The 17,217-nt window shown below is 39.6% G+C and overlaps 1 protein-coding gene across 4 annotated transcripts in view; it reads right to left on the reverse strand.

Moving 5' to 3' along the window:
• Window positions 1-980: 980 nt before the first annotated feature.
• The window catches only part of GLRA2 (glycine receptor alpha 2), a 121,740-nt gene continuing 105,503 nt past the window's right edge, over window positions 981-17,217 (reverse strand). For all 4 annotated transcript variants that reach the window (XM_005516646.2, XM_088051259.1, XM_005516645.2 and 1 more), the window contains one exon: window positions 981-2,195. In XM_005516646.2, the coding sequence (XP_005516703.1) occupies window positions 1,917-2,195 (279 nt within the window). In that variant the 3' untranslated portion in view covers window positions 981-1,916. The remainder of the gene's footprint in view (window positions 2,196-17,217) is intronic.

Here is a 17,217-nt window from a genome sequence, read left to right on the forward strand (position 1 = left end):
AAGTTGGACCAGGAACAAAGGCAGAGTGAGAGGTGCTGAAGGTTCAGTATGTCTCAGTACCGCATCTCATTAGAGGAGTGGGAAAAAATGTTTGTACTGGGCAGCTGCAGTGTGTGTGTTTGGGGCTCACAAGGGAAGGACAGAAAACTGAATGCAGTTTTTAGTTTGCTTTTAAACTATTGGTCATTCCCATGTGTACCAGAGGCACCTGGCACAGGCCATCTCAGCATGCCCTTCAGCTCACCAAAGTGTTGAAGCCAGAAGAAAGTAAGAAAGCCAGAAGAAAGTTCAAGACTCCCCCAGGCCAGGCACAGCCCATGTGAAGCTGGCCTGTATTTCTTGCTGTGCAGGGATGCTGTGAGAGGGGAGCAGTGTCCCTCCTCCCCCAGACCTCTCTCAGCACATGCAAATGTTCTACAAATGCTCCCATCATATCCCAGACACACTTCTGACAGTCCTTGACGTACTCCCAGGGGCTGCAATAGTCCCTTTGCTGCAGGATAGATAGAAAAATTTGGTGTGCTGTCATGTCAGCAGAAGGCTGCTTTTCACCCTCTTTCTGCTGACAGAGCAGTGGAAGAGCTGGGCTGTGGCACGAACAGCCCTGCTGCTGCTGCTGCTGCTGCTGCTGCTGCTGCTGCTGCTGCTGCAAATGAAGAAGAGTGAAGAAATGTTAGTACCACATTTAGCTTTATTGAAATTGAACAAATACCTTTTTTTTAATAAACCCTTTTACAGCAAGTGTAAAATTTTAATGTTTTACTCATCTTATGTTACAGGTTGTCTTCTTCCATGTAAGCAAAAATACCATCTTTTTTTCTTCTTTTTTTTTTAAATTTTTTTTTAAATTTTCTACTTTAAAACATGTAGCAAGGATTTGAATAACGCAGATCTGGCACCAAAAGGTAACAGGTTCTGAAAATCACAGTACAGTTTTAAAATTCTTAGGTTAATTAATGATATTTAAAATGATAGCCACTTTGAGTAAAGATATAAATTAGAGGTCTGTAAACAAGTTGTGTTTACCTATAGAGCTATTGACTGCAGCTACAATGAGAGCGGTAATAGAAACTCAATGCTAAACTGAGCTACACCTTTGAGGAAACAAGTTCTTACTAAGTAGTGTGGTACAGGGTAGCACAATAGGTAAAATACAGTTTGGCACCTCAAGTTGCATGTAAAATCAGCAGAAATAAAATTAAGTGCACTGTCTCCCAACAGAAATAAACCGGGCAGTTTCACTGTTTTTGGAGTGTCAACTATCAAATAAATCACATGACACACAAGTTCAACCCCAAAATTACAATTCTAGTAAAGCAAGATAATATTAAAATGCACATCCACAAGGATAGTAAAGTATAAATTTTTTTCTTTTTTTTTTTTTCCCTCTCCCCTATCAGTAGAAATAATTTACAACCCACAAAAGGACTCCTTGGTGAAACCACTACCTACAGACATGGTCACGGAATGTAGCTCAGTAGACTTGTTTCAAATAGAAAGGCAACATTATCCTGAAAAATTTTGGTCCTCTTATAACTCACTGTACTGTAGCCACCACAGTCTCTTGATAGATGTTTTAGGATAATAGTTTGTTTTCTGATTCTCTTTTGTTCTGAAAGGTAATATCTTGGTGATAAAGCTGGATAAAATTTGGCCCCAAATATAGATGTCTGATCAATGCTGAATCTGGAAGAACACACTAGGAGTACATAGGGGGAGCCTCTTGACCGGTCTCACAGCGTATTTTGTCATGGAATCACTTTTCCTTCTACACTTCTTTTCCTCTTTGCTAATTTTTTCTCCAGTGTTGTGGGGGAGTGGGGAAGAAATCCTTAGTCCATATGACATAAAGACATTTCACTGTTTATTTACACGTGGATCACTTTGGCTATGAAGTCCTGGCGAACCAGAGTTGCCTATTTCTTGTGAATGTCCTCATGCCGTATAATTTTGTATGTAATCCAGTAAAAGATGTTGAAAATGAGGAAGGCGAGTGGGAACGCAGCACGGGATATTGTATCAATCCTTTTTGCACGGTCAACAAACTTCTTTTTGATGGATTCTGAATCCTTTGGTGGTGCCGGAGGTGGGTTGGGTGGTGTAGCCTTGACTGCTGTGCCATCTTTGACTTGGAGGCAGTGGCCCATGCCATAGCCACTGAAATTGAATCGACTGTCACGAGCAACTTCGTCTTCCTGGAGGATAAAGAGGACAAGTAAGACACACAATCAGCTGTCTATTGAGCATACCATGTAGTTGAGTAGTTGAGGTGCACCCCTGCAAAGCACCTCAGCAAATTACCTGGTTATGCAATGATACAAAGTCCTGGTTTTAAAGACAAACAAGAAGTTAAAACCCACATGAAAATATGCAGAAACCATGTGACTTCCAGTGTTTGTGAATCTGAGCTTTAATCTTCCTAGCTATGTCTAAATCAAGTGTCCTAAGCAGCAAGCTGTATCGCAGCCCTATAGGGAAGAGATTTGACTCCACGAGTTTATATTGCTCTCCTTGAGCTTCCTGTGGGGGAAACACAGTCATGTTGGTAGCAGAGTGTCTGCTCCAGACAGGCTGAACTGAAAGACCCAGAGATCCAGGGGCCAAGTTAATTTCAGTGTTTCCATTGCTCCATCTCAAACCTACGAAACAAGGGTAAGATCATGGTCTCTCCTTGCTCAAAGGAGTGCTCTGACCATCAGTACTTCAAAGTGCACTGGGCACTTGGATTTAGTGGTAGCTGGGAGTCAGGTGCAGTAACATGAGCTAATGTAGCATCACCCCGCAGAAATCCATTCTCTCTAGTCTGAGTGGGTGATATTTGTTTTTGGAGAGGTGAGTAACTACCACTGAACTTTATCACTATAATAACTGTGATGAAAGGCTTGTGACTGTGCTGGTAAATTCTCCCTAATGTTTCTCCTGTCTGAGAGAACAATAATACACAAGTCACTGGCAATTCTCCATGAAGGATTCAAAACCAACAGACAAAGCAGCTCTATTCTTTTTCATTCCAGCAGGATTGTAAGTTCAGTAGCTTGTTCTAGTTAAAGACCTTTTCTTTGACCGACAGATGCTTCACTGTTGACTGAAAATGACCACTTCTGGGGCTGATAAGGAGCCCAGTCCCTCACAGGAAATACTCCCTCATATCTTCTACCAAACCACAGCCTTCTGAACTTAACAGAACATCAAAAACTGCAAGAAAAAAAAGCATCACAGCAGCGAGATATTGGATAATGAGTATATTGGCTGAACTCGGGGGTGGGAAGGGAGGATAATTTGCACCTATTCAGGATGTAAATCACTGCTCCTTCACAGAAAAACCTCTTTCAAAAGTAGCATTTTTCTCTCTCCCCAGCTCCAGGACTGGAATTGAATATATCACCCAACTTGCTCTCCCTACCTTGGAGCTGTCACGCAAAGGTGAATAACCAATAGTGTGATTCAAGGATACCAAATGAGAAATAGTCACTCTGACTGCTTATGGCATTGAATGCTTATGGAAGGAGGGTAGGCAGTAAACAGTGCTTCGGAGACCCTGTAACTTCAGCATGAAGGTCTGTTCTACAGTGTATCCACGAGCAGGTGGAAAATGGTGTTATTGCAAGGCTGTTTGAGCACTTACCCAGGGCTTATAACCTTTTCATTTCAAAAGTTCGCCATCATTAAGAAAAAGAAGGCTGGTCCTCTGCTTTTTCAATTTTATTTATTTGCAGTTTGCAGTATCTCTGTGCAAACTCTGCTTGTCCTAGTGATTATAAGTATGTAAAGTATTTTAAAGATGAACCCACTGAGACCTAAGCTCTGGATAGCCTTTTTAGGCAAGGCTTCTCTTGCATGACTTAATGACTTAATAACACTACCAGATCCCCCAGTAACACAGGGAGATGCCTTCCTCACAGTGTTTTTCATTTTACTGAGTTTGAAGGATAAAATGCATGCCCAGGACATGAGAGGTGATTAAAAAGGGTAACAGATTTTCAGCAGCTGTGTTGCCATATGTACTTCATTCATTTTTAAAAAATTTAATTTCTGTTGCTCCTGAGAGATCTGTGGGAAGAATAAAAAGTACTGAGCTCAATGCAAGCTTGGAGAGTCCTGACATCCACTGTGCCCTGGTGTATCACAGCTTTATCACATGGGGCTGAGCAATTCATCTCCAATGTCACAGCCTTCCTTTAGAGCTTACGCTGTAGCAACTTGAGTGGGAAGCCATCTGAAATTAGGGACAGGGATGTTTAAATCAAATTATTTTAGGTATTCAGCACTCAACCCTTAACTGTAAAGAGACACTTATATCCCAGTAGGATTTAGAGCCCTGCTTTTCCCACCCAGGCAGTTGTCTGTGCCATTTCTTTCCCACAAAAGCCAGAGGGAGTTTTTTATTTAGGACTGCAGCAGATTAGATTTACCCTGGGTACAAAAGTTACAGCATCCACCTGGGGTATGAGTGATACGTGCTGTTTCCCTCTCTGCTTGAAGAGATTTGAATGTCCTTCTCCCTAACAAATCTCTGGATTAGTTTGTTACTGTTTTCCCAACATGGAACTATTTGCTGGTTGCAAAAACAAAACAAAAGAAAACAAAAAAAAATTGTTTATGAAGGGGGTTTTTAACCTTTATCAAAAAAACTTTTTTCAAAGCCTAAACAATTGATTAGGAGAATAGCACTGTCATTCTATACCCACCTGTTCCTATACCTGACATTATGCATTTGCACAAACACAGCACTAGAGACACCCAAGCTGTAGCTGTTGGGACCATTTAAGTACCACCCGGAGCAAGGAAAGCCAGGGCCCTTACAGCCCCACTTCCAGCTCTGGAGATGCCACAGCTCCATAACCACCATGGGATTTTTAACAATAAAATCCCCCAGGAGCCAAAGGAGCTTTGCAATCTGGCATGTGCCTGCACACTGAGCTCTGCCAGGTCTCACAGGCAAGACCTGACCCCATCAGAGCTCTTCCACCTGACCAGATACTGCCTGAAAGACCTCAGGGGGGTGAGATCTCTGCCCCTTGAAAGTGCCAATAGTGTTTACAGTTAAATGAAACCCTGGAGATATCAAGACCCACATGTCTGTGGTAAGAGGATACTTTTGCCATGAGACTGCCGAAGTGGGCTTGTGTCCTTTCAGCCCACTGAGCCACTAAACTGGTTCCACTCAAAATGAAGCAGAGGGGCAGAAAGGCTTCCTCTGTGCTGCTGAGGGGAGCTGGGGAATCAGCCCAGGCTCTGGAAGTCCATTGTCCATGCTGCTTGTGGGTTAGCACACTCTGTGGTAGATCACACCAAAAAGCTTTCTCCCAGACAAACCTGTTCCACTGGGGCTGATGCCACACACTGCCATCATGAGCCATGTGGTGATATCTGGCCTCAGGAGCAATTAAATCCCCCATCTGATTTTCTTTAGCATTATGGATGTAATTAAAAAAATCTGTCTCCAAACCACCATAATCTTATGACAAAACCACAATTTTACATTTTAGACAATCTTCCAACACCCTGTTACATATAAAGGACTTGGGGGAATAGTCACAAAGAAAAACAAATTTATACACTTTGATAAAGAACCCTTTTTAGAATTATAATTCAAAAGGTGAGATGAAGAACTGACCTTAAGTGCTTTCCTTTAAGTAGTGGATATGTCTTCCTTTGACCTAGGGGCTTGGTGAACTACTGCACAACTTACCTGGGGTACTCTCGGGTGGGGCTGCAGCACCACTCTTCATTCTCAAGGTCGTATTCAGTTCATAACCTCTGACATATCTACCATGGACACTCATCCACTGACAGTCTTCAACCTGTTCACTAGCTTAGTCACTGATAAAATAGTCCAAATGACTTTTCAAACATCTCTATCATTATTTTAATCAGACTATGCTTAAAACACATTCATTTCAAACTGGGCAGGATCTCACTTGCATAAATCCCAGACTATTTATGTGTTTATAGATTTTAAGACCAAAATTAAAGAGCAGCTGGAAGCCACTGGACATCAACTGGAGTGGCAGAATCTGCTGCCATTGAAGTTATTAACTTTAGTTTTCTAAAGAGATGTGAAGTAAGGTGTTACATAATACAGAGTCACAAATCCATCTGTCATTGATTAAGGCATAGGGAAAAGGTTCATAAATTAGGATGAGAAACAGAAAAGAAATTAATGACAAGAGGAAAATGTTCTTTTGATGGTTTTCTTTCAGATGTTCACACCCTGAGTATTTTAGAAGAATTATCAGTTGTAAACTAATTCTCTTTCCTGAGATTTGGACAAGTACTTTCCATAGATGTTTTTTCAACAACATAAGTTTATGACTATTGTCTTATGATGTTATAATGAACAGGCTTAGGTATTAGCTTTAAACAATTTTTGTTAAACAAGAATTATATATTTTTCTCATTTTTAATTACCCTTTATGAATTTAGTGATTTTTTTTGTGCTTTAAAAATTGATGGCATTAAATTTTCTTGACTAAGCTTTTCAGTGAGCAACATATAAATGGGGGTAATACTTCTGAAATGGTTTTCCTTTTTCCATTTTTCATTTTTGTAAAGCTTTTATTTCTACTCCATCAGGGCTAGAATGTATTTCATACTACCAGTTTCACACCAAAGCAATCAGACATGGGGAAAACACTTTAGAAAATCTAGCCTATTCAATGCCTTACATGCTCAACTTTCTGTACAATGCATTTTGAAGTGCTTTGTTCTCACCACTTTTAAATGCTTATTGTCAGCATTGACTCAGCTTTAACAATGAGGAAAATGAGAGAGAGGCTGGCTTCAAACAGTGTCTTTAATTTACTCTCTGATGTGATTTATTCTTTTAATTTTGCTACTCTTTTCCAACATATGGTGTAAAAACTATTTAAAAGACTATCTGGTTTAATTAAATTTCAAGGACACAGATGATTAATTTTAGGTATAGGATAGAGAACATCAGAGAAATTTTCTTTTTGGTATTCATTAGTATAAAGTTAGAAACCCAGAATCAATTCAGACTTGAATGCAACATGGAATCATTAGGGAATGGACACCAAAGTATCTTTGGAGATTTCATTCTAAAATCACATTTATGACTTTGAGACACCTCCCATCTCTCAGTACTTTACATAATTCATGGTGTGGTTTTGCAGACAGTCATGCTTACATAGTTTCAATTCTCAGGAGTCACTGAGTGTGTGGACGAAGATAGTTCAGCTGAGAAGCATATTTGGACTTTCAAATCCCCTTTGGTTCCTCACAAAGTCTCTGACAAAATTCAATTCAATTAAATTCAATTGTGAAGAGATGAGAGGTAAGGTCCTTTCATAGATTAACTGTTTAAAAGGCAGTAATGGAGTTTAGGAGTAAAAGATCGATTTCATAACTGGGGGATTGCTGGAGGGGATCTCTAAGAATCTGTGTGAGAGCCACTCAGAAGGAACTGACTTATAAATAAGCTGGGGCAAAGGTTCCCAAGGGGAGGCACACAGGTGAAACAGGATATTCAAAGCAGACAAAGCTAAGCCAGGCTTTCCACAAGGATTCTAAAAGGTGAGTGACTAAGTAACAAAATAGCAGTAAATGAGATACAGGGTTGATAAGTGCGATGTAAAGCATAGCAGAAGATAAACCTAATTACACGTGGATGATAATGGGCTCAAAATGTTTTTTGTTTTGGTTTTTTTTCTCATTTGTGAGTTTGGGAAATTACCACATATATGATTCTGACATTAGTCCTCTGCTAAGCAGCAATCAGGAAATGGGCAAACAAAATAAAAAATGCCATTCTGCCATCTACTCACAGTGAGATCAGATTTTGGACACAAGAGGTATTTCTGGTCACTCAGTCCTAGTGAAGACATAGCAGAAGTAGATAAAATACAAAGAGGGGCAGCAAGGATAATAAAGGCCTTTTTTTGCATAAGGAAGAAAATTTCATCTTAGAAAAGCTGTGTTTGGAAGGTGATATCACAGGATGCTAACAAACTTCTCTGATTTCTTTCAGCCAGAAAAGCTCTGGATCTCAGCTTTCCTATGCCAGACGTGAGTCCCACTTCTTCTTAATCCAGACTTCAGAGGAGCAGAAGGTGATGTAAAATTGTCACCTTATCACCTCAATCCTGCCCAAAGTATAGATATTTCCCAGATTTTGGTTTAAATATAGTTTTTCCTAAATATTCGCCAAGATGTTTAATCAAAAACAGCCTCTGACCAACCCTACTGCAACATGACACTCCATCAGGACCCATCATTCTGCATGTGACAGTGGTGCTCACCCCATTCCTGCCTCTCTAACAGCAATTTTTCTGCTCACTGAGGTTTGCTTTTGCTCTCATTTGAACCCTCATGCCTTATGGAATCTAAGTAAAACAATTATGATTTATAGTTGCATTATAAATAGACATTTTAATTAATGGAGGATAAATTGGTCATTGCTGTCTTTGGTGAGGTCTTCCAATGGACAAATTTAGGTTTGTTTTGGAAACCTGTGTTCAGTAGTATGTTCTGTCTCCAATAAACAGCAGAAAAATCTCTGAAGCATGAGTGATTTACTTACGCAGTCTGTAAGAACAGCAAGTGAACTGTTGTTAATGCAATAATGAAATGGTAGTTAATGTGGCTTCGCCCTTTTCAAGTAGAAATTGAACATTATCCAACTGAAAGAGTAACATAATTTAAACATGTTGTGAGCAAAAATATTTTCCTGGCTTGAAATACCTATAAGTAGAATATAAATTTTTCAAGAATTACTTTAATATTAAAGATTATACAGTCGGTAAGGATGAGTGGTTTGCTAAAAAAAAAACAAAAAACTTTTTCTTTAGTAAAGCAAGGCTTCTGTCTCTAAATTTTGCAAACACTATTAATGAAAATTTCTTATTCTATCTCAAGTTTTAGATATACTATTATGAATGTTTTAATTTTAGGGGAGGGAGAACCAGATGAACTACTCTTTTACAAAGCACCATAAATGTTATGATAGAAAGTCACCCCTCCTAAAAAACCAGCAGATTGATTCCTGACACAGTCTTGGTTTCTTTTTCCCCTTTATTTTAAATTAAAGTAATGCCTTAAAATACCCAGATACAGTGATCTGTGAGTCTTACAGGTATAATTTGGCTGGATATTAAATTCTCTCAGGACAGTAAATTCTGGAGACTTGACTGCTCTTGGGTGACTTCTGCCAGTCTTTCTCCAAAGAAAGAAGAGGTTGGCCAGTTTGTCAGTGGGAATGGCACATTTTTCTGTTTTACATCAGACAAATACATACTGGTGACCTAGATTTGAAGGACAATCTGCTCTGACCAGAAGTCTGTTGGATAAAGGGCAACTGACTTCTGCTCATTCTGTCTGCATGCAGGGCTGAGTAAAATGCAAAGCTGGTGTTTAAATACGTGACTATTTCAGCTAGAACATGAAATAGCTGTTAATGGGCACATTAAACTAAACAATGTAAAGCAAGACTGCATTTGATAAAATTTTAGAAGATCAAAAACCTAAAACATAATGGAAACATACCTAAAATTTACTTACTCCATTTTCTCTTGTTTTCTGCAAGTTGCCTACCTCAGGAGTCATAGATGAGCAGACTCTCACCTTCTTCCTTTTCACCAATGTTCAAGCCTGAGCCTCAGCTTCAGTTCTCTCCCTCCCTGAAAGCTGCTGCAGGGTCAGTATCACAGGGCAAGGGCACACAGTGTCCCCAGGTGGGTGACAGGCATGGGGGAACTACCATGTGGGGCACCTGTGCTCAAATACCCCAGTCACAGACAGAAATATCTGAGATACTCTCTGCACAGGATTTTTCCCATCAGGTTCTTTGGTCCTTTTCTCAAAGCAGATTTAAACACCTTGGGGAAGATGATTTTTATCACACCTTTGTGAAATTTCTCCAAACACTCTTCCTTAAATGTTACTATCCTAGGAGACTTTGTTAGAGCACTGCTGTGCCCTGGCTGTGCCATCTCAGAGTACCTCATTAGTCAGTCAAAATTAAAAATGAAATAAGTGTCCATACAGGGCTCATAAACAGCACTCATGATTGGATTCATGCAGATTGCCCTCTAGAACAATATATTGCTGGGGATGTTTTATGTCTCAGGTTTTGATTGCCTCAGCTCCCCATTCCTTGGGGCTGATGGGCAGTCCTGTCTGGGCCAGGGGTGGCCATGAAGTGCTGGGACCTGAGGCATCCCTACCCCTTGCTGAGGTCTCCTGCTTGGTGCCAGGAAGGGGCAGAGGAAGGGGACGGGCAAAGGGAAGGAAGAGGAAAAGGCTTTTTGCCTCTCTGGTGGTGGATTCTCTCCTTCAAGCCATTTTCTACAACAAACACCCAGAACAAACCCTAGCAAATGCAGACAGAGTTTACCAGGGCTTTCTCAGACATTCATGCATTTAATTTATGCAAATCCTGAACAAAATGAATTAAGTATTGCAAATTATATTAATAATTTAAATTCTTTAGCTAAAAATAGTCAAGAATATTTGAATAATCCTGAAGTGTTCACTTGCAAATTTTATAGATTTGGTCGGGGGAGGCTATGGGGGCTTTTTTTTGTTCCATTGTTTTTGGTTTTCAGTGTTTTTTGTTCCTGAGGGGAAAAGCCTTCCTTTTCCAGTTATCAGTTCTTAATATCAGACTTCCGAAAAATAATGGTTTTGGGGTTGATTTTATTTCCTTATCTTCTATTACACAAGTTACCCTTTCTGGCTTTCCATATAATTTATTTCTCGTAGTTAGTCAAGATCTCAATCTGGATTTCTTTAGCTATTTTTGCATAGGTCCAAAGCATCATTGGGGTAAAAAAAATATTTGCCAGCTATCTGCCCTTCAAATTTGTTTCCAAAATTAAATTGTTGCATCTTCAAAACACCCTGACTGTTTGAATGTATTAGAAATTTACTACACATATAGACTTCTGTATTTTCATTTTTTATTTGCTTCTGTGAGGTTTGCTCTATAAAACTCTGATATTATTTATTCTCAGGAAAATAAACACTCATCATGAGGTAAAAATCAATGACAGTGCTACAGCAACTTGACAGTGCAATCTCTACATGGAATTGTTGGGGTGTTTTTGTCTCATCTGATAAGAAATAAATCCACAAAATCTAGAAGGTCATTGGAAGCATGCGTACAATGGAAATTAAATAATATTTCATTTAAAATGGGTTTGATAGTTCTTCTACTGTATTAGACAGTTTTCACACACAGACACAAGAGTGTACACACACACACACACACACAGACACACAGACACACACACAGTCTGCATGCACCAATCCATGGAGATACATGTACCTACTTATAGCTGTGGGCATCTACTTAATCCAGTCCTCTAATGTATTCCCTGAGGGCATTAGTTAGTGGCAAGTTCACCTAGTGAGAATGTTTTTATTCTATTTTAAGATTAAGAGCACTCTCCAGAGAATTTTTTAATTATTAATTTTTAATAACTTCTCAAAATGTTACCTTTTACACTAGCTTTTCCCCTGCATTAGTTCTGAGGAGCAAGGATACAGAACACACAGGCAATGGTCATTAAACCTTCCCAATCCTCTCTGCCCATAAATAGGCTCTTTGGTGGGATGCTGGCATTTCTCCAGGAGGACCATCTGCCCAGGCTAGTAACTAAGCAACAGATCTCCTGGTGATGGCCTTTTATTACTTGGCAAAACTGATAAAAGGATAACCTGAAACAAGAGATCTAACTGTGTATGAGAGAAGTCAGTACTGAGAAGTACAGACAGAGGAAATGTGGAAGCATAGCTATAGCACTAAGAAAGGTATTCTTGGGAGATCTCAGATGCTTATCTGAACTCAAGTGTTGCTCAGGAATATCAAGGGAAACGGGAGAAGAAATGCTGAATTAATTTACCTAAAAGATCGCGCACAAGGATAACACAGAAGGGTCGCTATGCCAGCAACCTTCCTGAGACCTGCATGCTGTATCTTTCATCTGGTATGTCCTAGAGTAATTCCAAGCCAGTGTTTGCAGTGCCAGAGCTCTGGAGAAGGCTGTCATGAGGTACATGGAAGAGGTCAGGACTCACTGTGACTGCCCACGACCTCCTGACTTGAGGTTCCACTTTTGAGAAGGGATGACACCAGAGGAAGGCTTGTATTCAGGAAACATGCCAATAAGCCAAAGAACAAAGCAAAACAGGAGCACCTTGAGAGACAGGGAGACCTGGCAGGTTTCTGCTTCACTGAACTTCCAAGAGTTTCGTGAGTACCAGGCAGGAGCATTCTGCCCAGATCAAACAAGATGTGGTGTTTGGTGACAACCTAAGTACTGCACAGCAGGGTATCACACACGTCGTGCAGTCAGACTGGCTGGGCATCAAACTGATTTGTTGTCTGAGCTGGAAACATGAATGGGGTCTTAGAACCCCTAATGTGAAACACAGGAAAGTTGATATCTACTCTTGGTCTTTTGCTTCCCTGTCTCCTTATTTCTGCAACTGTCTCTTCCCTTTTTAACTCCTTTTTAACTTTTTTTCCTCTGACACATTTTGTCTCGCTAATTCCCAGACCTGTTTTCTACCTCCTCTCTGATGCTTTCATCCTCACTGTTTTCCTCATGTGTGGCCTATACCTTCTGCTTGCAAAATTCAGTTCCTTCCTTAAGTCCTATATGCTCTGGCCCTTTCTGCTCTTTTCAGCTAAATTATATTCCAAAGAAGAGGCAAGCCATAAAAGTAGAACTCCACCTTGCCAAGACCACCTCTAAACTGAGTGGTGTTACTCTATTTTTTAAGAATAGATAGGAATTAGGTTTAGTTTTCTTTGGCTGTTTGTTTTTTCTTTTGTTCAATTTTTTTTTAAATTAAAACCTTCTGCTTTTGGATATACACAGAGTTGATAATTGCTCAAGGAGTTTCCAGTACCAAAAAGCATTTTGAAATGTGATGCTTCTCATTTGATCTACTGTTCATGACACACAGCCTGTCCCATGGCTGGCACGGAAAGCTGAGGATCACCAAGTGCGTGGGCCCATGCAGCAATCTGTGACTGTGTTCTGACCACCCAGAACATGCAACACGAACATTTTGGAGGCTTTGGAAAATGATCACGAGTGCTGGAAAACCAGCAAATGGAATTTTGTTTTTATTCTAAGTTTAAAGCTCAGAAAAAAAGAGTTGTTGTTTGTGCAGAGCACATGTTGTTCTAGTCTACTGAAAACTGAGTAATGTGGTAGTATATGCAAATAGTAATAAAGACTTGGCATGCTCCGGAATACTCCAATGACATGTCCAATCACAGCAGTACCATCTGCTTTTCCTTATATGTGCTAAATTTATAACAGTCTGCTAATTTCTGTAAAAGTTTACTCACCATTTTCAGGAAATTATACTTAACAGACATGCAATATTTGGACTTTGTGACTTACTGTTAGCAAACAGTTAGTAAATGCCTCTTCAGTCACGCATCTCTATTCTTAGAAAAAAAACTTTAGAAATCAATAATATCGATTATGATTCTTAACCCCGAAGGAATGGCAGTGATTTGCAATTCAAATGTTATTTCCCTAGTTTTTGCTCACACTGAAATTTTGACAGACCCTAAGGCAATCAGACTTTCACCTGGAGCTCAGAAACCAGAAAAACACAAATCTGATATTGTACAGCTAAATTAAAATTAACTCCTTCTGTTTGGAGTGGAATTTTCACCAGGTTGCTGAACTGTAACTTCTCTCCAGGCAGTGTTCAGTTTGATGCAACGAGACTGCACAATATTGGCAATATCTCCCTCAAAATTCCTCACTGACACTCTGAGACACAGGAAAATAGAAAACCAGGTGAGGAAAAGCTCCCTTCAATGGCCATCTAGGGTTTCCATGAATATTTTGCCCTGTTGGCTTCATGGCTGGATGTTTTACTGATGATACTGGAGTTCATTTAGTGTCTCTGCATGGTGCTATGCTGAATGATTTCTTCCCACAGGATGAAAGGCTGAGTTATCTGTCCTTTGGGTCTGAAGGGAGCAGGTATTTCAAAGTGTGAGACCATTGAAACATCACCTTAGGGGACAGTGGTCTAGAGGATATTTTAAACCTATTTGACACATTTAAATAGATGGTTTCAGCTTGCCAATTTTGGAATGGATCCCAAAATAAAAGTTACTATAAAGAATAAAGCGATTTGTTTTGGATGATTAAGAGAATCTGGCTCATATAGCCAAGGTGTGACAATTCCAATCACATCTTCATTTCAATTTACAGGAAAGAAATAAACCAGGCTTCATTATTGTTCATACTGCTGGTGCTATATATTTGACATGATAATCTACAGTATTAGTCAGTAAATTGACTCACTGGACTGCCCTTGATCATATGCTCCATTTTCCTCTCAGCAGGGCTCTCTCTAACAGCAATATATAACCAGGGAGGGGAAAAAAAGAGACAGCTCTCTCTTAGATCATTATAAAATGATGCTGCATTCAGTTTTCCTGTTGCTTCAAAGGTTATAAGTGATGTGATCTTTTCACCGTCACAGATAATATATGGCTGCTGTTTGTCTGACTTGTCAGCTCCTCACACAGAAATCCAATACTTCCCTCTTGTCACATATTCATTTCAGAAATGTGTTCTCTTGCAGGCCTGAAATGAAATAGTCTCTGTATTCCTATCTGCCAGTTTTCAAGTCTTGCCTTGTGTGGTCCCTCCTCGTCATAGCGCGGTTGTCACATTAGCAACCCACATGAGTACTCGCAGCAAATGTGAAATCTCCTGATTGTAATTAAAATTCTGCATGCTTTTCTATTAAAGAATGTAAATCATTGTGCATCATAATCCATAGCTCTGCTCTTCTGCCACTGTTTTAAAATGTCTGATTACTGAGTTAATTGCTCAGGCAGGTTGTTTTTGGACTGTCTAATGCATTTACGGGTTATATATCTCTGTCAAAATAAGTATTGGATTAATCTTGCCTTCTCATCTGCATGTTGAGAAATTGCTCCTTTGGTCCAGATAGAAGTTAAAGTCAGGGGCAGCCTCTAAAAGGGGCTAAAGGGTGAAGGGCAGCTGAGAAAGACTGAGATCCCAGAGACAGAAAGCAGACATCTCAGTAGAAGATTGGCATGAGTCACAAAATACAAACTTGTGTAGCTGTATTTCAGCAGCATATCTGCAGCTGTAATCTGTGTTGCTGCAGAAAGAAGGGGAACCACACACTAACCTAACACTGTTAGGACAGAAAGAGCCTATCATTATTCCTGTCCAGAATGGTAAATAATTGTTCAGAGACTCTTTTACTCACCTTTGTTCCAGAAGTACTTGCAAGTCAAAGAGAATTACAGGATGTAAATCAGAAATACTCAACTATAGGTCAGCACATTCACAAAAAGATATAATTCAGCTTACACTCTTCCTTAGGAGCAATCCCTGACAAATCTCTTTTAAACTCACTCCTGATATACTGGACACATTACAGAAGAATGTTGAACAGAACTGATTAATATTTTCAGTAACTGTAAATTGTCCAGTATACTGCCTGGTGCTGCTTCTGCCAACTGGCTCTCAAGGGCTCTTCTGGTCCTGTTCCCTGCCATCCTACAATTCTGTGTTTGTAGTTTGAAGAACATAATAGAACTCAATAACTGTCCAGGCCAAACAGCTTCCTTTAAATTGTAATGTTTTAAAAATGCAAAGAGGTTAAAGTCTAAGCCTCTTTGCTCTAAAGGTTTGAAAGTTGCCACCAGAAAAATCCCCAGATTCATACGGTACCAATTTCTAAGACATCTTCACTTTGAAATCAAAGGTAAGAAGGGAAGGCTTATGGTAAAAGAAAGGTCAAAGTTTACATGTCATACTAATTACCCTTTGGGCACTCCTGTATGCCTGGGGTATGGTGCTTTTGCCTAAACACCTTTCCATCTCCCCTGAGAAGAATGAGACCTCACCATGGGAGAATGGGGTTCTTGTTTCATAGCTAAAGGAGGCAAATATTTGACAGACTCACAGGAGTTATGTGTGGCAGCAAGGAACATACAGCAGTTACAGGAAAAAAAGTGAGGCGCTGAGAACACTGGCTGGGATGCCACATGCAATATAAACATCACTAAGTTTTACATGGGCTTCAAAAAATATTCATGAAATAGCAGCTGTTAGATTCAAAGGCAGCATCTGATGAAAAAGATCTGTTGTCATGATATAAGTCTGATATTCAACCCCAGCTACACAAATACCCACAAGAGAACTCACCAAACAAAGAAGAAAGCAGAAATAAACAGGACAGAGAAGTGTGACAAAAGTATCAGTCTCTATGCATCAAAAAGTAAAATTCAAATAGATTATTTTTACAACAAAATAACATGATATAAGCCTCAAGGGAATGTGAACAAAGATCAAAGAGCGAATAAGAGACAGGCAACATAAACAGGCATCCCCAGTATCTAGAAGTCAAAGAACGGCAGTATGCAGCACCAGAGCATCTTAAAAGAGCTGTCATGTATTTGGGGAAAAACATCCTTTGTGTAAACTTGAAAAAAAGGAGTATTTACATTTAGGCAGCAAGACAATACTTTCTGTGCCTGAAAAAACTACCCTCTCTGGCCTTTTTTATTACTTATTCTTCACACTCCTGTTTTGCTCCTCTGTAAAAAGTACATTTTGTGTGTCTCCATTGCATGAACATCTAGCACAGGTAACAGTAAGGGCAGAATAATAAAAGACCAACCCATTAGCAAAAAATACAAAACTGACTCCACCAGAGTTCATGACAGACAAATCTAGGACATCCTCAAGATAAGGAACAAAATGACAGTGCTCAAAGACATTTTAAAAGAGAACTGCAACAGCTGGATAATCAATTGCTTTTACATAAAATCTAAATCCAAGGTGAAGGTTTGGAACAGCAGCACTGACTTAGTGTTTAATGATTTCCTTTTAAAAATGTTTTTAATTATGAGAGCAAATAATCTTGTTTTCCCCATTGCTTTTTCTTCTTTGCATGGGCTAAGGACCACCAGTTCACTAGTCAGCCCCCAACCATCATCTGAGAAACCTAAAATGGCAGAATGAAATTTTCCTATTCTAAATTCCTAAATGTGCTGGTTTTGTTCCTGCTATTCTTTGTGCCACTGTGCAAACAGAAATACTTCAGATAAGGAAAAACTAGCACACCTACCTTGCCTCCTTTCTCTTTCAATGCTGCCCTCCTTGCAGGCACAGTCACTGAACTCAGGGTTACTTTCCTCATGACAAATACCCACCAAACACTGCAAATATG

This window comes from Pseudopodoces humilis, chromosome 2, assembly GCF_049639895.1.
Source record: "Pseudopodoces humilis isolate 2021_Gansu_Grassland_sample_001 chromosome 2, ASM4963989v1, whole genome shotgun sequence".
Taxonomy (NCBI): domain Eukaryota; kingdom Metazoa; phylum Chordata; class Aves; order Passeriformes; family Paridae; genus Pseudopodoces; species Pseudopodoces humilis.